Source organism: Poecile atricapillus, chromosome Z (genome assembly GCF_030490865.1).
Source record: "Poecile atricapillus isolate bPoeAtr1 chromosome Z, bPoeAtr1.hap1, whole genome shotgun sequence".
In the NCBI taxonomy this organism is placed as follows: Eukaryota; Metazoa; Chordata; class Aves; order Passeriformes; family Paridae; genus Poecile; species Poecile atricapillus.
This window is the reverse complement of record NC_081289.1, coordinates 63148024-63172330: the sequence shown is the minus strand read 5'-3', so window position 1 is coordinate 63172330 and position 24307 is coordinate 63148024. Positions and strand designations below refer to the sequence as shown.

Here is a 24307-nt window from a genome sequence, read left to right as displayed (position 1 = left end):
TTGAGATATGGGGAGGAGAACAAGAATGTGGTAAACAGAACGAAAAAGAAGGACCAGGGACGGTCTGGTAACCGCAAGAATGCAGAAGCACATAGCTATGTTTCGCAGTGTCGTAGATAGCAGAATAACCAATGATGAGCTATACTTTTGCAATATGTATGAGCTAATTAAATCATGTATTTAAACACGAGTGTAATAATCAATAAACGAGATTTGCTTGACGACCACCTGGTGTCTGCGTCTCCCTTCTCCGACAAATGGTGACCCCGACGTCGACCCCCTGCTGAAAAGAAACCGGGGCAGAGAACGCGCCACGGTCGGTGAAGTAGTGTTGGGGCCCGATGCACCCGGGTCGGTGCTAAACGACGAAGGGAGAGCACCCTCAAGGATCACATCGGTGGTCTTGAGCCATACGTGCTGCCGGAGCCGGAGAGGTGCAACAGCGCTGACGACAAAAATGGACAGGCAAGCAGCATATGATTTATTTTTGGGGTTATTAGATAAGCTGGGGGTTAGAGACATAAATCCTAGAAAAGATGTACCGGGATTGCTAGCATGAGGTCACGCGAAGGGTTGTTTTTCCAACCCGCACACGGTACATGAATTGAGTGAGTGGCGTAAGTTAGGAGATGTGTTGTGTGAAGCAGTCTTAGAAGAAGATAAAACAGCAAAAAAGTTAGGAAAAATTTGGCGAGTTGTGCATAATACTCTATTGAAACATCAGGCAGAAAAAAGAGCGGCTCAGCAAGCAGTAGAAGCCTATAAAAAGAATGCACGGTATGGAGATCATGAACCTTTAGCGCCAAGTGTCTCTCAAGTAATTATACCTGCTTCTAGCAGTTTGGGCACAGATGATTGTGCTTGGCCCTCGGCGCCCCCTCCCAATGAGTCCACAGAGGACGCTGAAGTGCCTGTCGTAGCCACCTCTGATATTAAGGACCCTTCAGCCCAATCTGTTAAGCCTGGAATGCGTAGTTCACAATCTCCGCCAGAGCCAGATCCTGTCCCTGGGGCAGAGAGTGACCTGTGGGAGGAAATGGCTAGACAGAGGAGAGAAGCATGGAACGCATTAGCTAAGCATGGGCTAGAGAGTGGGGATGAAGTCACCGTGGAGGCGGCGAGGACGTGGGCTCTGCCTGTAGTTTACACCCCGGGGGTAAACCAACAAGGACAAGCTGTTCAGTTAGGGACCTATACACCTCTTGATTGGAAGTTATTAGCTCAGCTGCGACAGACAGTGAGTCAATTTGGATTTAAGAGTGAGCCAGCTAAACAAATGATAGACTACATATTTGATACACATTTGCTAACTGTCAATGACTGTAGAAGCATTGTGAAACTGATGTTTACTCAACATCAGCAGCTGCTGTTTAACGCACATTGGCAAGCTTTAGTTCAAGAGTCGGTTGCAGTTCAAAGAGGACCAGGTAATCCGTTACAAGGAATTACAGTGGAAGAGATGATGGGATTAGGAAATTATAAAAGAACCGAGGCTCAGATGATTTCCGGACCAGACAAAGTTAGGGAAGCTATGCGTCTGGTTAGAGTTGCTATCAGTCAGGTGAAAGATAGCTCAGGAATTCCCATGTATATGGGAATCAAACAAGGGAGAGAGGAGTCTTTTGGAGACTTTGTTGATAAGGCTGCTGCCGCTATAGAACGAGCAGGGGTCCCTGAGTATATGCGAGGGGCTTTGCTTAAACAGTGTGCCTTGCAGAATAGTAACGAGACTACTAAAAGAGTTCTGTCGACCCTGGGGGCTAATTGGACGATTGAGGAAGCCTTAGAAAGAATGGCATTACAGCCAACAGGGCAACAAGCATTCCTGGTGAATGCCATTAAAGCATTAGGAGAGGGGTTACAAAAACAGGCAGAAAGTACACAGACACAAGTGTTAGCTGCTCTTGCTCCGCTCCGTGCTCAAGCAGCAGCACCCGCGGCGGCGACCCAGAAGCCCCCTTCCATGAAATGCTACCGCTGTGGAGGAGGAGGGCACATGAGACGACAATGCCGCGCGACTGGGGTCTGGTGCCAAAATTGTCAAAGCAATACGCATAACTCTTCTGCCTGCCGCCGACGTTCGGGAAACTCGCGGCGGAGCGCGAATGGCGGCCGCGCCCAGACACAAGTTGCTGCCGCGACATCAGCGCCACCTCGTGTCTACAACCAGCCACTGCCGGGAGCCTGGAACTTGACTTGGCAGCAGCAATAAAAACAACGCTGATGACAACACACCCTGTTCGAATTCCTACGGGAGTTTACAGCCCAATAAGAATTAGGGGACAAGTATATGGAGGACTTTTATTGGGGCGCTCCTCGATTTCTGTGATGGGCCTATTTGTTTTACCTAGAGTCATAGATGCGGACTATACCGGAGAGACACAAATTATGGCATATACGCTCTACCCTCCAATTACTGTTGAAGCCGGTCAACGCATTGCCCAATTTATACCACTGCCACAAACAACCAAAGGCATTCAAACATTGATGCAAGGCCCTCGGAATAATCAAGGATTTGGATCATCAGGGATAGCCATGCTCACAATGGACTTAAACAGCAGACCAAAAAAGAAAATAACATTGAAATATGCTGAACAATCAGTAGAACTTTGGGGCTTGTTGGACACGGGAGCAGACACCAGCATAGTATCTCCGGAGTATTGGCCTAGCAGTTGGCCATCCAGACAAACCATGGATACAGTAACCGGAGTCGGGAGATACACGCTAGCTAAAAGAACGCCCCCTATATAAGTGATCATAGATGGGCAAACATTAGTGGCTGTGTTGTCGGTTGTCCCTTTACCTCCAACAGTACAGTGTTTAATAGGAAGGGACATTTTAGTTCAGCTTGGAGTTGTTCTGTCTAATGAGCACCCTTTGGAGTAATTGCCATTGCTTGGACTTTCCCTATTCCACTTACCTGGACAACCGACAAACCAGTGGTGGTTAAGCAATGGCCTCTAAAAAGGGAAAGTTTGTTGCAAGCACATCAACTAGTCAGAGAACAATTTCAACAAGGTCATCTAAAGTTATCTACTAGCCCATGGAATACTCCTATATTTGTGATTAAGAAGAAATCTGGAAAGTATCGTCTTTTGCATGACTTGAGAGCAGTAAATGATCAAATGGAAGCTATGAGAGCATTGCAACCAGGTCTCCCAAATCCAGCTATGCTCCCACAACATTGAGCCCTTCTGATCATCGATTTAAAAGACTGTTTTTTCACTATCGCCCTCCACCCACAAGATACAAAGCGATTTGCCTTTACCTTGCCTGCAATTAACAGAGGGGAACCTGATAAGCGATTTGAATGGACAGTATTGCCTCAGGGCATGCGTAACTCCCCTACCTTGTGTCAACTATATGTCGATGCAGCCCTACAGCCTTTGAGGCAAAAGTGGCCTGAGACCATAATTTATCATTACATGGATGATATTCTTTTTGCTCAAAAGCCCAAATTCACTTCTGATCGATTGAGAGAAATCCAAACTACATTGGCAAAAGCATCTCTTGTGGTTGCTCAAGAAAAAATACAACAGACCGCACCTTGAAAGTACCTGGGATGGACTATTACCAATCAAATTGTGCGTCCACAAAAACTGCAGCTCTCAACAAAAATTGTCACTTTAAATGACGCGCAACGCCTACTTGGCGATCTTCAATGGTTGAAACCCATAGTTGGCATCCCAAACACCTTACTAAACTGCCTTCGCCCACTGTTGAAGGGAACAGATCCCAGTTCGCCTGTCACGATTTCCCCTCAACAGAACAAAGCAATCAAAGATATTCTCCAGTGTATAGAAGTAGGTTTTGTTTCCCGTCGCGATATTGATTTGCCCATTAACCTTACTATATAGAATACCTCAGAACATCTTCTCGGCGCTCTTACACAATTGCAAAAGAAAGCGGGGGAAATGAGGGTCCTGGAATGGCTATCCCCACCACTACAAGCAAAAAGGACAATAAGTACAAAAAGTGAACAGATGGCCACCCTGTTATGTAAAGGCCGTACCAGGATAATAGAAATTACTGGAACTGAACCTACAACAATTTACATACCTATAAAAAACGACTGGTACCTGCATAATTCGGAGGAGTTACAGACAGCGTTGCTGGGATCAGGAGCATCTGTTTGTACAGGGCCTTTAATACCACGACATTTCCAATGGTTAAAAGATTGGGACTGGGTTGCAAAACCGTTGCGGTCAGACCAGCCTATACCAGAAGCCGTTACGGTCTTCACAGATGCCAGGAAAAAGTCAAGGAAAGCAGCCATAACCTGGAAGGAAGGGTCCCAATGGAAACATCACATGATTGAAGCGGCTCCAGAAGACAGTCTGCAAACATTAGAACTTCTTGCCGTTGTGTGGGCATTAAGTAAACTACAAGGGCCTTTAAATGTAGTCACAGATTCTTACTATGTAGCAGGGGTAGGACAAAGAATAGAAGATGCAGCAGTCAAGGAAGTCCAGAACAAAAGACTATATGAATTGTTGTTGCAACTAAAACGGGCTGTGAGGGCTAGAACAGAACCCTATTGTGTTATTCACATTCGAAGCCACAAGTGGGATGTAGGATTAGGAGAAGGAAATGCAAGGGCAGATAGATTAGTAATGAATGTAGTTGATGACAAAATAACAGAAGCCAAGGAGTCGCATGCTCGATTCGACCAGAATGCAAAAGGATTGGTGCGAGAATATAGAATAGCAATCCAAGAGGCAAAAGCTATAGTAAGAGCTTGTCCAGTTTGCAGTCATCACAATAGTGGTACAGGGTTGGGTTGTGGTGTAAACCCTAGAGGGTTGAAGAGTAATGACATTTGGCAGATGGATATCACGCACGTTTCTGAATTTGGCAGAATGAAGTATGTGCATGTCACCATAGATACATATAGCAAATATATCTGGGCCACGGCTCAATCGGGGGAAAAGGCAAGTCAGGTGATTAGGCATTTAACCAGCTGTCTCGCAGTAATGGGACTGCCAAGAGAAATAAAGACTGATAATGGACCTGCATATATTAGTCAGAAAGTCAGTCAATTTATGAGATTGTGGGGAATCAAACATGTTACAGGAATTCCTCACTCACCCACGGGGCAAGCCATAGTTGAAAGAGCAAATGGAACCTTGAAACAGTATCTAAGAAAGCAGGAGCAAATAACAGATCCGCAGGAAAAATTAGCCAAGACTCTTTTTGTTCTAAATCATTTATGTGTTTTTGGGGATGAAAGTGAACCACCAGCAGTTAAGCATGCAGAAAAGGAAGGACAGAAGGAGAAACAGAGTCTAAAAGCTGTCGTTCGATATAGAGACCCGAAAACAGGACTATGGAACGGTCCTGCGGAAGTCTTGTATTGGGGCAGAGGTTATGTTTGTGTTTCCACCCCCTCAGGAACACTGTGGATTCCAGCTAGATGGGTGAAGCCCTGGATTGATACAGCCAATAGCCAGTAACCTCTTTGAGCAGCTCTCCATATCCGTGAACACAGCCCTCAAGCAACTACGAGGATTGACTGGACTCGAATTAAATTGGGAGACACCGCAGGACTGGGTATCAATCGTTACCGAGCTCCGTGGATACTGTAAACAAATTACCATACCAGATATTGAGTGTGAAAGCTGCCCTGGGCCGTGTTCTGTGTGGGTCAGGTTGTTATGTGGGGGATGTGGTAAGATTGTGTGGATTGCAAAAGGGTTATTGAGATCACCTTGGTGTAGGAAATGCTACCATGAGTGGCTAAGCGTTAGGGAAGAGAATGCAGTAAGGTCCTTCATCGCGTATAGGAGGACACAAGGGTTAGACCCCACGCAGGAAGAACTTGAGTAGGTAGAAAGGGCTTTTCAAATTCAGCAACATGCAGTTAAGATTGAGAAACAAAACTACTCCAGCGTTATGGGAGTTCAGTGTGTGGGTAACATTTTTATCCCACCATGGTGGCAAGTGGAAGATAACAACTGGGGTGAAGTACTGGCTACTAGGGCTATGGTTGAGCAGTCAGCTCATAACTACCACAGCAATCCTGGACATCAACCCGAGAGCTAATATGTGGATTGCATGGGCCAATGCAACAGGAGTTAATTCCTTTTGCTTATCCATGGCTACCCCAAGTGATCCATTTAGAACATGTCTCATTGGACTACCCTTAATGGATTTTGAAGAATTTGATGCTTAGACTAAATTCAAAATAGAAAGAAATCATACGGTAGCATGCATAGCGGCCTTTTTATCAACTAGAGTCCCAAGGGTACAACCATTTCTTAATAGCCAGTGTAACCAAACAATTTGCCCCCCTTGTCAAAGAGGATCATTTATGCCAACAACATTTGCACAACAAATGGCCAATATTACGATGAAGTTAAATAGAACAAGAACAGAACCTCAAGAACTGCAGCTGTTGGGATCTAAGGCAGGAAACTATTGTATCGAGTTCGGGCATCCCGGAGAATACCCATGGGAAGACCCGCTTAGCAGGCCCAGTAATGGCAGTACTATTGTGTCTCCTTTTGATCATAGATATCAGAAAGGCACTTATTGTGAGTCTAGATTTATTGCAAGTATTGATGCTATTAACCGAAGACCAAAACAATTACCACCCGGAATCTTTTTAATTTGTGGGGATCGGGCATGAGCAGGTATACCATCAAAACCTTGGGGAGGCCCCTGTTATCTTGGAAAACTTACGATGTTTGCCCCCGATTTTCAACAACTTTTACATGCTAATGGTACTTAGAATCAGAAGCGAGTTAGGGAGCGGCGATCAACTAAGCTGCTGGGAGAAGGTTGTCAGGATGAAGTACAGCTATGGGACAAGCCCGCAAATACCATTGCTTCTATACTTCTCCCCGGAGTTGCAGCAGCACAGGCGTTAAATCAGTTGAGAAAACTTGCCTGTTGGACCGAGAAACAAATAAATGTAACCACAAATATATTATCTCAGTTAGCTGTAGATGTTAGTAGTGTTAGGCATGCGGTATTGCAAAATCGCGCTGCTATAGATTTTTTATTATTAGCTCAAGGACATGGGTGTCAAGATTTTGAAGGGATGTGCTGTATGAATTTGTCAGATCATTCTGAATCTATTCACAAGCAGTTACAACAATTGAAAGACAATATGAAGAAAATCACCGTTGAGTCAGCCCCAGTAAGACTCCTGGGGTATGAGAGGATGGGTGAAAAATGTACTTATGATGTTGGCTGGACCAGTTTTGCTTGTTGTTATAATTTTGCTTTTTAGACCATGTATTTTACAATGCATTCAGAACCGCTTAATTGCATTAACTACGGCCTTGTTAGAAAAACACGCTAACCTCGTAATCCAAAAAGAAAGCGGGGGAAGTGTGGAGACTTTTGTGGCAGAATGGTTAGGCGAGAAAGGCCATGACTGTACAAACTTGCTAGAGATAAAACATAACTAGTGCAGAGACAGTCTCAAGGACGGATTGCCCTTGAGATATGGGGAGGAGAACAAGAATGTGGTAAACAGAACGAAAAAGAAGGACCAGGGACGGTCTGGTAACCGCAAGAATGCAGAAGCACATAGCTATGTTTCGCAGTGTCGTAGATAGCAGAATAACCAATGATGAGCTATACTTTTGCAATATGTATGAGCTAATTAAATCATGTATTTAAACACGAGTGTAATAATCAATAAACGAGATTTGCTTGACGACCACCTGGTGTCTGCGTCTCCCTTCTCCGACAGAAGCTGGATGCCTGTGGCCTTTTACCTGTTTGCACAGCAGAGGTGACACAGATATCGGTGCAGAATTTCTCTGTCAAAAGATCTCAAGTCAGAAGGATCAGGTGCTACTCACTTCAGAGCAGTGGTTCGTGGCACCTTGTTATGGCTTTTCACGGACAAAGTTGAATTTGGGGAGTTAATTTGGGAGGTGGATGTTTATTTCCATAACATCAGTCGGAGAGCTTTGAAGTCCTAGCACTCTTCCCCTTTCCCTACTCCTTCTTTTAGAAGGCTGTGTGTATTTTAGCTAGGTGTAGTATTGATCTAGTAAGACACAGAATAAAACCCTAACAAAACAATCAAGTGTAGAGACTAAAAAGGAAAAAAAAGTGGCCTGAAATTGCTTATAAGTGCTTGTCATATTTCTAATGCTTTACAGAGATCAGCCTTCAGTAACCCAAAGGACAATTTTGTCCTTTGTTGTCTTGTAATTTTTTCAATGTGCAGTCAAAGGATGCATGTATTTGGTAAAAATCTGTTACCTAAATATAGTTTTTAGCTAAAGCCAGGCCAAGGTGAGAAGAAACCATAGGATTTCTGAAAAGCAAACAAGGCAGTTTGCAAACACTTCTTAAAACACAAAAACAAACAACCAGACACACCGAGTTCATCTTTGCCCAACTTTAGTGTCCGCCAAGGGGACACTAAAGCTCCCTCTGTGATAACTGGGAACAGCCTGCAAAGTGTGTACAGAGGAGATCCAGCATGGTCACTCTCAGCTGACTTTGCCCAGGAATGACAAAGGTTTTAAGGATACAGCTCACTTAATTTAGAACTCGACAACAGACTGAGATATATTGTGCCCTAGAAATGCTGATTTCTCTTTGCTGACTAGAACAGAAACCTGGGGAACAGTTCAGATAAGGACTAGGTTTAGATTACATACTGGGAAGGAATTACTCAGTTTAAAGATTGGTGAGGCAGTGGCACTAGGCACAGGTTGCCCAGAGAAGCTGTGGCTGCCTCATCCCTGGAAGTGTTCAAGGCCAGGCTGGATGGGGCTCTGAGCATTCCCCACTCCATCTGCTCCACATGTTTAGTAAAACAGGGCATGTCTCATCCTAAAGACAGGAGAGTCCTGTGTTATAAATTCACTCGAGAGAGTGTTTAAGTTTAATAAAGGGAAATTTTATTAATTATAGCAAGCAAGCAATAAGCAAAATACAGCGCTGGACAGCCGGAAAGCGATCCCGCTTTTCCACGGCCGTGCTTCCGTTTTTCGTGTGTCTCCTTTTAATCAGTCCGGCTCTCCGGGCTTCCCCGATGACGTGTCCTTCCTCGGGTCTTTCTGCGCATGCTCCTTCATCGGTCTATGGGTCTGCTCGTTCGGTCTTTTCCTTATCTTCCTGTAACCTTTCTTCACTATTCCCTGTAAAGGCTTAGCTCAGTAATTTTTTGAATGCAAGGAATCTTAGCAAGGACATAATAAACGTCAGTAGCTATACAAGCATCAGATACTATGCATACATAAGTAACTATCGTAAGTAGGTACGGGGTAAGTAACAATCTTGATTTTACAGAACATAATATTACAGAATATCATATCTACATGTTTAGTCGAACAAAAGGGTCTCTGTTTATCACATCCTGTACTCCATAGCCTCTGGTTCCTCATCTGGCAATATATTTATATACACAGATTTTTGGGACATCAGACTTGTTGCACATCCTTGTTCCCAGAAGGGATGGGACTACCTGTGTAGCTGAGGAGATAGATTATTTTAATCTATAGGTATAAATACAAAAGGAAAGTCTACAGTTTGTGCTGTCCAAGAGTCTCAGCTATTATTTGCCCCAAAACTCCAAGCTCTCCCACTATGAGGTCACAACAAGATGCCAGTTCTTTGCTTCCTGCTCTTCCCCTGCAGAAGAGGGAGGGGTGAATTCAAATCTGCATCCATGTGTAAGCATGGGAAACTCTAGAGTCTAGTTTTAGATAGTTTTTGATGGTTAAGATGGGTTTAGATTGTTGCAAGAGTTCCAGACAGGGTAGTCCCCTCAGACTGCAAAGTTGCTAATTTTCCTCTGTGCATAGAAATCTCTGAGAGCAGTTTACCTGAAGAAGAAAGGTCAGATTCCTGCTATCAGCAGAGGGGACCTTGACCACTCTACATGAAACCACGTCACAACCCAGATAGGCAAGATAGCGCACTTTCAGTCAATTCCTTTCCTTCAGGAGGTCATCTACTTTTTATGTTGTATACCTTGTACAGAGAATTAAGTAAAACCCTGTATCCTAAATAGAGGTGGTCTGCTGAGAGAGAGAACAAGGGATCACAAATCAAGGGGGGCTGGGCTGACCTGTCATTGCTTTATAGTTACAAAAGCATTGTCCTTGCATCAATGGAGAAATAAACTGTGCTTTTACCTGTTGCTGACACATACAGTTCAACCATAAATAACTAGCTGGTGCACCCATTGAACTGCTGTTCTGTGACATTCCTTCTGGCAGTCACTGTCAGTTTCTTTCTGTGCTCCCAAGAAGAGCAACATCAGCATCATTTCCCATACTCATGGAAAAAGTTAATCTACTGCATCCCGTCGCTGTTTCCCTGCATTTTATTTCTTCATTTCAACTAGAAATGTGTGGCCCTCCTTCAAGTCTAAGTCTGAATTGCAATAGAAAGCACAGAAGTGACACCACTGAAGCTGTAACATGAGCCTGGATATGTATAGTATATTTTTCCCCTTGTGGTGGCCTTCATGCATGAGCTAGCAGTGAATTTGTACAATCCTGCACTCTGATTTTTCAGGATTCTTGGACACTGGCGTATGCAGTCATTTCAAATTGGCTGGTGGGCCTAAAGCTCAGTTCATTAGTCTCTAGCTATATAAAACTACACTTTTTTTCATTATTTTTCACTAGCTGCTGTCTTGCTTTTTGGGGGACTCTGCCAGGCAACTCTGGTTCTTGCTTTCCTTTGTGTTTCCTTTGTGTGGCTGAATTAAGGAAATCAGCACAACATGTGGCAGTGCTTCAGTATCAGTCACTGAAGGAAAAAATCTTGGTTTCTTTAACAGCCTGTGTTCTCTGAAGCTTTTAGGAGAAATATTTAAAAGCAGGGTTTGCCAAAGCCCTTCTGGTCTCACTCCACAGGATCATTTCATACACCATTTGTCTGCAAGATTGGATGGGCGGCAATGCTATTAAAAAGTTCAAGCTAAAGGAGTGGAAAAGAGAAAGCAGGCAGAAAGCAAGGGACTGCCATTATCCTGACATGTGGAAAAACCTAAAAATAATTGGATTATGTTGGAGTGGAATGAACTGTCCAGGGAGGTGGTGGAGTCACCAGGAGGTGTTTAAAGAAAGCCTGGACATAGCACTTACTGTCATGATCTGATTGAAAAGGTGGTGGTCAGTCACAGGTTGGACTGGATGGTCTCAAAGCTTTTTCCAACCCAAGTGATCCCGTGATGCTGTGACTGCTAAACCAGGGCCGACCCAAACAGCTGGAATTACACCAGGATCTATAATTAGGGCTCAATACCCTGACTGAAATTATATACAAGTGATATACTAGCTAACACCACTGGTTAGTACTGAAAAAAGATGGTGTTGACCATAGGCAAAAAGTAGGTGGAGAGGGCACATGCTCATGCAGACTTAGAAGCAACTGTAGATCAAAATTTTCCTTCAACAGACCCAGGATGGGACCTTCATTTACCTGGGCTGGAGATCTTTTAACAAGGTACCAGAGATGAGTATTGTTTGGTGTATACTGAGAGCCATGAACTGGTCAACACTGTTTGAGGTAATGCAGGACAGGTCTGCAGTTTTCATCTAATGATTGACGGTGACTGCCAGAAAATACACTAATCTGGATCCTGAGAATCTAGAGAAGGCTGTATAGTTAGAAACTATCTTTATAGGGCAATTGGCCCCAGATGCTGGAAGCAAACTCCAGGAACTGAAGGACCAGAGTGGTATGACTCAGGGAAGTTGTTAGATGAAGCTTGGAAAGCGTATTACAACAGGGATGGGGAAAAGGAAATGTGACAGCCTGGAAAGGAAAACAAGAGACATGAGAACCTACTTGGAGCTCTAGAGGGTGCTAAGGTACCGCCCTGTCCAGAAGAAAGAGGAAGGCGAGGTGGAACAGGAGGAAAGGGAGGCGGGAGGCTCCCCTCGTTTCCCCGACAACGATTAGAGGAAAACCAGAGCGCACTTGATAAGGAAAAGGGGCGTTGGAAGCGGGAGAGCCCGCGGGCGGGGAAGCTGGACTTACAGAGAAGACCCTGCCTTAGAGAAGATGATTTAAGGGAAACGGGGGATTCTACCCCGGTTGAAGCCCTGAGGCTGGGGAAAGAAGAAGTGGAATTCTTGGTAACCACAGGGGCAACATATTCTGTATTGAATACACATAAAGAAAGCTTAGTAAGGATGTGGTAAATGTAAATTGGTAAACTTGTAAATTGTAAATTGCAAATTTCAAATTGTAAAATGTAAACTGGTACAAATGGTAAACGTAGACAATATGGTAAATATAACTGGTGCTACAAGGAAAAGTGAAATTCAGTCATTTTTAAAGACCATAAAATTTAGATTAGGAAAGAACTGCACTACTCATTAGTTTCTATATATGCCCTAATGCCCAGTCCCCTTAGCTGGGGTGAGATTTATGGGGAAAATTGGATGCTCAGATAACCTGAGGAGACCTAGGGGTCCTGATGCAGGAGTTGGGGACCTGGAGGAGACCTGTGGGCTATTTCTCCAAACAGCTGGACAACATGAGCAGAGGATGCAATTGCTGCAACTGTTCTACTGATCCAAGAAGCCTGGAAGCTCAGGTCTGGATAGCACATCACTGCTTTTGTCCCTCACATGGTACATCCATTCTAGAGCAAAAGGAGGGGCATTGGCTGTCCCCCAGCAGGATGCTTAGATACCAAGTTGTGCTCTTGGAACAGGATGATGTGGAATTAAAGACAACAGCAGCCGTGAATCCACCTATTTTCCTTGATCCAAAGGTAGTGGATGAGAAAGCCCTGACACAGGCATGGTCTCCAAACCATGCAACAGGTCTATTCCAGCAGAACAGATGTGCAGAATGAGGCAATAGAGAATCCTGATTTATAATTATTTGCAGATGGCAGCAGTTTCATGAAAGATGGAAATAAATGGCAAGATATGCCATGGTGACTACCACTGAGGTATTAGCAGCTCAGTCTTTACTAATTAACACATCAGCCCAAAAAGCAGAGATAATAGCCCTTTAAAAAGCATTGAACCTGGCTGTAGGCAAAAGAGTGACTATTTGGAGTGATCCTAGATATGCATTTATTGTGATTCATGCCCATGGAGCCATATGGAAGGAGGATTGCTATAAGCTCAAAGATCATCTGCTCAATGCAGAGAAGAAACTTTACAACTTTTGAAAGAAGTTAAAAAAACCAAAGGAGGTGGCAGTGATCAATTATGAAGCACATCTGGACAAAGTAATGTTATAATGGGAAACCAACTGGCAGACAAAACAGCTCCAGGAGGAGTTGAAAAAGGCATCCAAGCCTTCTTTTTTTTTTTTTAAGTGACACAAAAATAAATTGGCATAATTTAATGCTAGTTCTGACAGTGAGGATCAATATTTAGAAAATATATAAAAGCCACTAAGAATCGAGAGGGATGGTGGGTAACAAACAACAAACTTACAGTTCCACTTCCTTTAAGGAAGAAAGTAATGGGAAAAGAACACAACAAATCCCACAGGGGAATTGAGTCCCTGACATCTAGTCTCCAAAACTCTGTACTTAGTATGGGAAGGACTTAAATAGAAAAATAAGTAACAGTGAAATGTCCAATTTGTTTAAAAAGCAATCCCGTAAGCAGGGAAAGGCCACTTTCTGGAACATTTAAAGACAAGCTTCATAAGCCTTAAAGGGGAGAATGCTGCCAGATGAAGAATAGTTTGCACCTGATGGGTTAATACAATGATCATTCTTGAAAAACCACTGGCCTATGGAACTTCACAATGCCCATTCTGTAGGAACAACTGGAGAGCAACCAGCCCAATTGTGCCAGCTTTTATCAGTTCATCAGGCAGTCAGGTTTGACTTTGGGATCACCAACCACCAGGGACCACCTAGGACAGAAAAACACATCTGCAGAGATGAGGGAAAATATGTTAATGATTCTGGGAAAATGATTATCAAACGTATGTTTATTCCAGGAAAATCAATGAATATGTGTGTAAAATAAAGCCTCTAAATAGGAGCTTTTTCTGTACTCAGATGCACAGTATTCCAAAGACTATCCCCTCATGCATCCAGCCAAATAAAGAGTGTCTGCTTCTTAATGTTACATTTGTGTTATGTAGTTTGGTTTTTTTGCCTATTTTTGGTAATAATGAAAGCACAATGTTAATAGCAATGCTGTAGAAAGTGAAGAAGAGTAATCAGTAAGCTTCATTAAGAATTAATTAATTATCCCTTTGGAGGGGTCACTGTTTCATGTCACACTGCAATTTTTTCTTTAGGAATTGTTTTGTCACTTTATCTGCTATTTCTCCAGTTGGATCATTCCCGAATTTGAGATCATCGTATGACTGAAATTCAGCTAAAATAAAGTGATGATCTATCGAATTATCACACCGATAATAAAAAGTCCAGAAAAACATTAGTAATTTTTACTTCTTTTCCACATTATATTCCTACCAGTTTCAAAAGCTGTGCATATGAGAAAAGCTATTTTACAGTTTTGCTGTGTCTTTTCTTCTAAGACTTCTGTAATACACCAAGGAATTTAGAAGATGGAGACAAAAAAAATATTGGTCAATTCCTATGTAAATACAATGTCAGTAGGTCATCTTTCTTTCTTTTTTTCATTCTTTCTTATTTATCCATCAGGACTCAGAAACCTCCTTCCAGCAGACATGGATGGAGGGATGGATGGCTGGATGGCTGGATGGCTGGATGGCTGGATGGATGGATGGATGGATGGACGGACGGACGGACGGACGGACGGACGGACGGACGGATGGATGGATGGATGGATGGATGGATGGATGGATGGATGGATGGATGGATGGATGGATGGATGGACGGATGGGCTACTGCTAAGGCATGTTTATACTGCAGCACTACTTTTATAATTACAGAATGGCAAATGGATTTTAGCCTGCCTTGAGAGAATACATTATTTTCATGAATCCATTGGTTCTGCTCTGCAACTCTAGAATGCTCCACCAGGGCTAATGATTCACCAGTTTAATGTGAAAGGGCTGTGATTGCAACAAAGGGCAACAAGTCTCACTAGCTGCTGTCCTGCCTTTAGCAAACATTAATGCACCAGTCCCAGGTGGTTCCCAAACACAGTTACATATTACTGCAGAGCATTTTTTTTCTGTCTCAGCTATTCAAAAGAGAAAGATTAGGAGAACTCAATTACATGACTGTAATAACACTCAGGATAGCCATGAGCACTAACAGAAATTTTAAGCAATTCTACGAGACACAGAAAATTAATGGGTCATTGAATGGAGCCTGTGAATATTACCAGCTGTAGGACTAATAGTATCCAGGACAGGAGAATCAACATGTTATCCCTCTGCTGCAAGGGATTTAGGGGGACTTGGCTGGCCATGTAGGACCTGTGAATTAACAGACTCAGCTGCAGGAGTGATATAGCAGGACATGACCAGGTAGGAGGGATGATGGCTGAGCCTTAAAATGGGAGGTACAAGAGATGCTGCATATCAGAAAAAAAAGTTAAAAATACATATATACATATGTATATGTATGTATATTTATATGCATATGCATACAGGTATGTTGCATACACATATACACATATATGCCTATATACACACATACACATATAACTGCAAATCTATGTCAATAGATAGATAGATAGATAGATAGATAGATAGATAGATAGATAGATAGATAGATAGATAGGTAGATAGATAGATAGATAGATAGATAGATAGATAGATAGATAGATAGATAGATAGATAGATAGATAGATAGATAGATAAAATGCTGGATATGGTTATTATATGGAAACCTCTTTCAAGTCAGTAGATTGAATTGTCAGAGGTAGGACAATGTGAGCGCAGAAGCAGAAAAGGTACTGGAGGATAGAGAGGAATCTGAACTCCATTTATACAGGTCAGTAACATGACCTTCAACCCACTCCCCTCAGGGTAGGGGCGGGGACAGAAATAATTGGGAAAGAACAAACTCAGAGACCCTTTCTGCTCATACACGGGAAGGGTCAGGCCTGCAGAGATCTCATGATGCCCTTCACTGAACTAGTTAAACATCTAGAGTAAGAACCTGTGGCTACTTCTCCTGATCAGACTGGAAGGTTTTAGGAATCCCTTCAAAAGAGGAAGAGCAAGAGAATAACAAAAAGAGACAGGCAGAAACAATCAGGAACTGCCAGTGACAAAAAGGAAAAGAGGGAAAGCAAAAACCTGAAGGGCAAAAAGAAGTAGAGTAGGAGAAAGAGATTGGATTCGACACACACCACGGAAGCCGCTCCTTCTTCTGGCCAGTTCCACTTGGAACTGGTGAGTTCCACTGGACTGATGAGGATGAACTGAAAGTAGAAAGGACAAGAAAACTCTGAGCAACTTGAGACACCAAGAGGCCACTCAATCACCTTACAGGGATGCATAACTCAGTCATGATCTGCTTTGTTGTGGGAAGTTTCTTATGGGTAAGTCATCTCTGACATCCCTCAGGGTCTCTGCTCAGATGTGGAGTTACCTTGGAAAGATGGAGGGCCATTAGCAAAAATAATTTCCTGGATATTTAAAAGGCACACACCGAGAAGATATTTGCTGCTATTCCAGGGACAGACATCAGGGTACCCAAAGAAAAGGAATGAGAAGGGTAGGGGAGTGCTGGAGGGACAGAGCAGTTTTCAAGACAGGGTGGGTATAACATGAAGCAGGGTATTTAAAGTTTCTTAATATTTGAGCATGGAGAAGGATCTTCAGGTGGAGAATGACATGGTTTGTACTGGAGAAAGGGAAAGTTGTAGTGATGATGAAGTTAAGAACAGTACTAAAAGGATTTTGAGGACTACAGGAAGTTAATATATGAAACAGTGCTGTTGGTAAGAGTAACTTCAAATCTACAGCAGAATATATGATAGAAACAATGGAAAATAGGTAACAGTATGTCCTTACCATAGGAGATCCAGACTCATAATATAAAAGATATGCAATATGCACATTACAAAGATTTAATTCACTCTAGCTATGTCTTTGCTGCTTTTCTCCTTTCAGTTCCCCCAAGTGAGAGGTGAGGAAGGCTGCCTCAACACTGAACTGTTAAGTATTTGTCAATCTTGCTCTTCTTTTGAGAAAACAATGAACAACAAAGGCAATACTGGACATGAGTGTTATGACCTGATGGTTGACATTTTCCAGAAAATCTTATTTAGTTGTATTCAAAATTCATGTAAAATCACCATTACTTTGAATATGAACTGTATCAACTACTATTCTTATTGATTAACATACTGATCGTGTGGTACTGCTCCTGCTGCCTGTTTGCATTACTGCAATAGTTAAGAGCTTTCTGGTGTAATTTCAGTTGATTTGGATTATGAATTTAGAATCAAACTTTCCTTGAAAAAATGTTTTGAAATATACTGCTTTGGTGAATATTACTATCATTAATGTAATTTGTAAAAATGACCGAAATGATGTATTGATACAAAAGAAAAAAAGCAAACATGAATGCAGATTTCTAAGGTTTGCAAAGGGAACTGGGCAAGGATAAATATCAGGAAAACAATCAATATATAAAGCAAACAGAAGGGAAATTCACCTAACAGGGATATTGATGAGGTTGGACAACTGTGCCCTCCACAAGGCACAATGAGTTTCTCATCATTGTGCCATCTGGAATCTGGGCAGTAATTGAGGAGCATGAGGGGAGATGGAGGAGACAACCATAGGGATCTTCACATTTATTTGGTGCTCTGTTGATAACTATTTCTTGTACCCTCCTCTCTTCAGGTGTTCAGGTACAGCGTGGGACCGTCTGTGGTATATCTGGTACGGTAACATGTTTACTCTAAATATCTGCATCCCTAGACAATTCCAGTAGCAAAGGGTGATTAAATGTGACCTGCTCAAGAGTGATGCCATGCCCTCATTTTCCCTGGAATTCTCTAAAGCTCTACAAGAGCAAGACAACCCTTTAGATATCTCACTGTCTTTAACGAAAGTTGACCCACCAGCCTCCTTTTTTATTCTACATGTTTAGTCATATGAACACTATTAATAAAGTATTCATGGTACAATATGCCTTTTAAAAGACTGATTTTTAAAGTTCTGTCTGATTTCTTAGTCATTCATACCAGGATGGTATTAAGAAGGATGGTAGTTGTTGAAAATCTAGAAGACTGAATTAATAATGTATGCCAGAAGATGGCACGATCCAGTTTTTCCTCTCTGCTTGTCAGTCATAACAAGGTGTCTAGCATACTTAGTTTTGGTCCCCTAGTACGAAATAGATGTTGGAAAACTGAAGCCGGTCCCCTGGAGAGCCAATTTAAAAAACGAGGTTTCTTCAGCCTGGAGGAAGCTAAGACAACAAAGTAATTGCAGTTTTCCACTACTTAAGGGGGATCTTGAGAGAAGATAAAGGCAGAGACTTCTCAGAGGTGCTCAGTAGAAGCACATAAGATGGCTGACAAAGCTGCAGACAGGAAAATTCTGATTAGACAGGAGAAAACCACGTTGAGGATGGTGCAGCACTTGAACAGATGCCTGGAGGGATGACCAGTCTGCATACCCGAATACTGTCCACACTGAGCTGGACAAAGCCCCAGGTGACTTTGTGTAGCTTTGAGGTTAACCATGCTGTAAGCAGTCAGAGACATTAAGAGGTGCCCTGTAAACAAAATTTTTCTGTCCTAATTCTGTGTCCCCTCCCGTTGCAGGCTGGTGCTGGTGATTGGGGGGCTCCTGCTCCTATGTGGCCTGGTCTCTGTCTGCATGAGGTGCTGCTTCCAGTGCCATCAGACAGGGGACGAATCTGGCCCCCAGCCCTATGAGGTCACCGTCATCGCGTTTGACCATGACAGCACCTTGCAGAGCACCATCACTTGTGAGTTGGCCTTGCCAGATCCTGGGGACCTCAACACCCTGTCAAGTGAAGGGGCTGCACTCTGTAGTGCCCAGCTAGTGACACCCCAAGGCTGACAGAGGGAAGCTCATGGCAGGATGGAGGACAAGCTACCTCTGTACATGCTACAAACTAAGGTGCTCAGCTGTGAGACAAGTTTGGGTGGAATAAAGGTAGCTACAGGTTTCAGTGGCATTTCAGGAAAGAGGAACTCTGGGATGGTGCTAGTGTGTATGTGGGATTTCACATACACATGCCTTTTAGGGAAGACTGAAGGAGCAGGAAAAGGAAATCAACCTGGCTGTGGGGAGGGAAAACCCTGCGGATATCCTCTAAAGGATGAGGCAAACAGCTTTTGTCTCCTCTCTTCCAGCTCTCCACTCAGTGTTTGGGCCTGCAGCCAGGAGAATATTAGCCGTGGCACACTCCCACAATGCTGCCCAGGGAACACCTCCACTCTCCACATCAGACACCCCTCCAGTGTATGAAGAAGCTTTACACATGAGCAGGTTCACAGTCGCCAAGGCGGGGCAGAAGGTGCCAGACCTGGATCCAGTGCCAGAGGAAAAACTGCCGGCACCTGAAGAGCGCAAGGATGCCCAGCCGCCCCTCCCAGGACACTGATGTCTGGTTTTACTTGACAGCAAACAATACAGGATAGTTACATGCAGAGACTAATTAAGGTGGGCAAATTTAAGAATTTCAGATTCATTTCCGTAGTCAATTGAGAAAGAGAGGGGAAAAGCAACTAAAATTCCAAGTATTTTCAGGTCTAGCATAGTCCAATGGCTCTTTTTGACACCTCCTTCAGATAATTTGCATTCTCCAAGTCCATTCATTACACGCACACAACACTAGAATCACACAGCACAAATAAGCAGGCAACAGGAGCCTTTTTGTAGGCTAGTGATCTGCAGGGTGGCTGCAGATGCAACTCTCATTCCTCTTGCCTTTAGCCTCAGTTTCCTCAGGATGGCAGAGTAGTCTTCAAAATAGAAAGAAAAAAAAAAAAAAGAAGATACTTGCAAAGGTCTATGGATGCTAAATGCGAGCAACAAGCAGGGAGCACAGTGCCTGTGGAATAGCAGGCCGCATAACTTTCTCAGACTCACCTGAGAAAGCAGCCTGGGAAATCATAAGGAGAAATCAAAACAATCCTCAGAGACAGAAGACAGCCTTGCAGGTATTGTTTGTCAGTTTCTTCTTTTCTTGCAAGAGAAGGTCGAGGGGTGGTGTACCCCACTGACCAATGATGGTGATGTGTTAGTTCACTAACCAATAAGTTTTACCTTTCTGTACTTTCGCATATCGATCTATAAAAGAAGATCTGAGGTAATAAACCTTGCTCTCCTGTTCAACTCACAAGAGAGTTGTGTTGTACTGCCTTGCCGTTCCTAAAATAATGCGACAAAAGTCTATTACAACTGAATATTAACATCCAACCTCTGGAAATTGCCAACCAGCAAATTAAAAAAAAAAAAAAATGGAAACAATCTGCATGTAAAGGAAAGAAAGCATACATACAGACTGTATGTACACATTATGCCCTTAATGCCCTGCAGGATACATAGAATGAACAGTCTGGTTCTAAATGGGATATATAGCAATTCTGAAACGGTAGTCACAAGCTCTTATATATGAATTTAAAAATATTAGATATGTACCAACAGATCAAACAAGGAGAGGAGCAAGAACACTACCTCTGAAATAAAGCTCAATCATATTTTCAATGCATTCCTATAGTATAATTTATTAATTCCTAATTTTGCTGTCAAAAACAGATCAATCGAAGTGGGACCATTTAAAACATGTCAGCCATTTCTCAGACTGAATAATTTGTGGGGCTCTCCTGGTCAATACAAATATGTTGAACGATCCAGAAATATTAATAAAGCTGGATTAACATAGGTATGGCCCATCTGTAAAACCTTGGACTAGGCAGTCAGGAGAAGGTGAGTGTTGAACTGCATCAGTGTTGTCTCTACCCTGGATTCAGCACCTGAAATCATTAAAGCAGACAACATTAAATATCACATGATGATTCATTCAGCCATTAATAAATTGCCTGCATATGTTCATGTTGATATAAAGGCACAGGTCACATCTTTTTGAAATGCCTGCATGGCATTTCCTGCAATTCCCACTTTAGTTAATATGCTGGTCTTCTTTGCTGTGAAATACAGAAAATACAGTTATTTTGTAGATAAGAACAAGGATAATGTTGAACAAGGTCTCACATGGACTAGGTCCCAAACATATTTAGGAACCTAACTGCTGTTAAGATTACAACCACAGAAAATTTTAGAGAAGGTTGATAAAATAGCCTTCAGGGATAGATAAAATAGCCCTTCAGGGGTAGAACAAAGCTAAATTGAACAATCAAAGCATCTTTGATGATGCCCCAGGCTTTGACCAGTCACAGGAGTTTTGTATCTAAAGGAATTTATTGAGGATCTTGATTTTGAGGTCACAAACTTCTTCCTTGTCTATTCATTTTTTATTCTATCATTAGCAATTGATAAACTGGAATGGAATAAGTAAATAAGTGATATGTATGTTTATGTCCCTTCTGCTATTACACCTTTCTTCAATCTTGGAATTATAGAATTGTTTGGGTTGGAGGGAACTCTAAAGATCATTGAGTTCCAACCTCCCTGCCATAGCAGGGACACCTTCTGCTCAACCAGGTTGCTCAGAGCCCCATGCAGCCTGGCACTGAAATAGTAATTATAACTGTCTGTGGAACACCTGTTAGAGTGACCTATTTTATCAACTGCACTGTGAAGTGCTGTTCAGGCCTGGCTTCACCAAGCTGCAGAACATTCCCTGGAAGGCTCTTATTTACTCCACAGTAAACGCCTGAAGTGAGCAGAGACATTTGAGTCCACTGAACATGTGTCAAGTACTGTCAAGCCCAGAAACTCCCTGGAAGTCTTCACAGTGCTTTCTAGGAGGAAAATCCAGCTCATCCTGCCTGCAAACCCTGAGCTGTCCTGGCATTTAACACATGATCATCTCTCTGCTCCACAAGGCAGCAATTTTGCCCAGAAAGCCCAATAGTCCCAGTGCAGGAGCAGTCACTAAAGCATCTTTCAATTCCTGAAAGCCCTTCCTGCAGTCAGGCTCAGCTTTCTCTTAGAAAGAGGCTCAGGATTGGACAGACAGGCTCTTTTCCTTCCTGGACCGAACTCCTTTGTCCTTGTGAAACAGTAAATATCCTAAAACACCATTCCAGTTCTGAGGTAAAGCCTTTCCAGAGGCCATTCCCCAAGCAGCCCCAGTGCTGAGCTGCCCCAATCCCTTGGCTGCAGGACAAACTCACGCAGCTCATTGTGCCACAGGAGCCTGCAGCCACACACTTAACACTTGGGATTCAGCCTAGACTGCAGCCAGAGCAGCCCCTTTTGAGTGGTTTCCCATCCATTCTCTTCTATTGCTAACACCCTCGGATCTCTAGGATCATGCATACACCCCGTCCACTAATCATATTACTCCACAAATAAAAGAAAAATAAAAATCAGCATATGGCGGGTAGTCCATTGCATTCCTTCTACAAAACATCCTTAATTGCAAAATGGTATTGTAATTTGCAGTCCCATTAACTGGTCCCTTTTCACAACTATTAAGTTTATATATTGGCCATCAATGATTACAATATTCAACAAGTTGTTTTCATGCCAGGGGTCACCCCTCCCAAACCCTCAACCTTTTCCTGTTCCTTAGGACACAACCCAAAGAGAAACCCTTTGGCATCCCTTCTCTTGGGAGCTATGAAAGTAGCCCCACTCCCATATTTACCATCTTAGGAAAAAAACCCTTTTAACACCTTTAAAAGCTTCTACAAGCTTCCTGTAACCTCTTACAATCTTTTACAACTTTTTGCAACCTTTCCGAAAACCCAAGCTGGTGAACATTTGAAAAACCTCTGAGCCTCACTCTCCAGACTTTCTATTAGTGCAACTTATGGGCAGGAAAAATACCTTCAAATATAGTATCTTAAGAAATGTTGTATTCTTTTTCCCAGAAAGGGCAGAGTGGTCTACTCACCAGACCAGGAAATGGGAAGATCTCCCTGAAAATATTTTGGTGTGCACTGGAGTGCTGACGATTCCTCTGGTCCACTGAACTGGGACCTCTTTGTTCCATCTGGGGTATCAGAAACTGCCACCAAAAGCTGGGAAATAAACTCTTTAACCAGTTTGTTAGAGTAGAAAGTCAACATTACTTTTTTCATTGTTAGGGTACGTGGGGATAGCTCCACAGATCATGCCAGTTATCAAAACCTTTAACTGTTTATACATTTGAGCAAACAAAGAAATTAGTGTTCTTTGGCTTACAAGCTACAGAGTTCTCTTCATTAATTAGAATTCTATCACCTATTGTTATTTATTGCTTCTAATGCTAATTAATCCACATTTTTAGCCTTTTTGTTATTTATTTCTTTTTCCCAGATAGAGAGAATCTCAGTAATTGTCTTTGTTAGTTTCTCCTTCATCTCCAGTTTCTGTAAGTGTCTTTGTGGTTTATAAATTCTGCATTCTTTGTGTCCAGGTCTCAACAACAAATTTCTCTCCCTGGTTTAAGAGCACTGAGGCACATCAGCCCCTAAATTTGTAATTTGTTTTTCTAACACATGGGCATCACCCATCGCTTGCCTGTATCAGGAAAATTAAACCACAAACCCCAGAGGTTTATGTCCAAAAAGGAGACAGAGGAGTCCTTTTACTTTATTCAAATAAAGGGAGAGGCCATGGGACATTCCCCTGGGGTCTCTCAAATTTTTGGAGGGTGCAGCCTCGCTTTTATCCTAATTCCTGGCTGTGTGTCCCTTCTCCCTTTCCCCATAGGCTGAGGTACTCGAGAGGTACAGACTTCCTGGAAGCCTGATACCTAGGATACCCACCCCCACAGTGCATAATCCCCTTCTTAATTCTTAACCCTTGTGGAATTTTGTGCTGTTTCCCCAATGTCTCTTTCATCTTTCAGTAGAATTCATCCCACTGTTTCTGTTATCTCTTAGTGTTAGTTTCATTTTATCAGCAGATCTACAGCTTGTTTGTAAAGACAAACCCATCATTCCTCTCACCTTTCATCCATTATCCATTTAATGGATTAAATCTCCTTAAAGCAATTTCCCTCCCCACACTGCTGCACAGGCTCCTTTTAAAATAAATATTAACTTGTTTGGAAACAGTGCCACCCTTAGTGGCATGAACAGTCCCTAAAACATGGAGTACTTGAGAAAAACCAGTTTTCAGAAGTATCCCACTGGCCCCACTATTGTTGTTGCTCCTTTGTTTTCACAGGAAGAGGGAGGCCCCTCCCCAACAGGCCACTCCAAATCACTGTCTGGACGAAAGGGATCGCAAACTGCTGTGCAAGTCTTGGGGGCTGTCCTTTATTTCTGGTTTTGATCACGCAGCAATTCTGATTGTGCTCCTTTATCTCCTCATGACATAATTTGAATGCCTTTAAGCAACTTTA

The 24307-nt window shown here is 42.8% G+C and overlaps 1 protein-coding gene across 2 annotated transcripts; it reads left to right on the top strand.

The window, feature by feature from the left end:
- The first annotated feature begins 15955 nt into the window (after window positions 1-15955).
- On the top strand, window positions 15956-21344 carry LOC131572884 (transmembrane protein 52B-like). Of its 2 annotated transcripts, none has more exons than XM_058826310.1 (5): window positions 15956-16397; window positions 16972-16987; window positions 17710-17748; window positions 18639-18805; window positions 19197-21344. In XM_058826310.1, exons 1-5 carry the CDS (start codon window positions 16394-16396, stop codon window positions 19445-19447), a joined length of 477 nt encoding a protein of 158 aa, XP_058682293.1. In that variant the 5' UTR covers window positions 15956-16393; the 3' UTR covers window positions 19448-21344. The 2 variants fall into 2 exon arrangements, with proteins under 2 accessions (XP_058682293.1, XP_058682292.1); XM_058826309.1 differs by having other exon boundaries at window positions 16972-17015.
- The last annotated feature ends 2963 nt before the right edge of the window (window positions 21345-24307 follow it).

Coding starts and splice junctions, on each gene's coding strand:
- LOC131572884 (XM_058826309.1), top strand. CDS start 16,350: ATGCATAACTCAGTCATGATCTGCTTTGTTGTGGGAAGTTTCTTATGG. Junction 16,398..16,971: donor TTGTGGGAAGTTTCTTATGG/GTAAGTCATCTC, acceptor TTCTCCTTTCAG/TTCCCCCAAGTGAGAGGTGA. Junction 17,016..17,709: donor GGCTGCCTCAACACTGAACT/GTTAAGTATTTG, acceptor TCCTCTCTTCAG/GTGTTCAGGTACAGCGTGGG.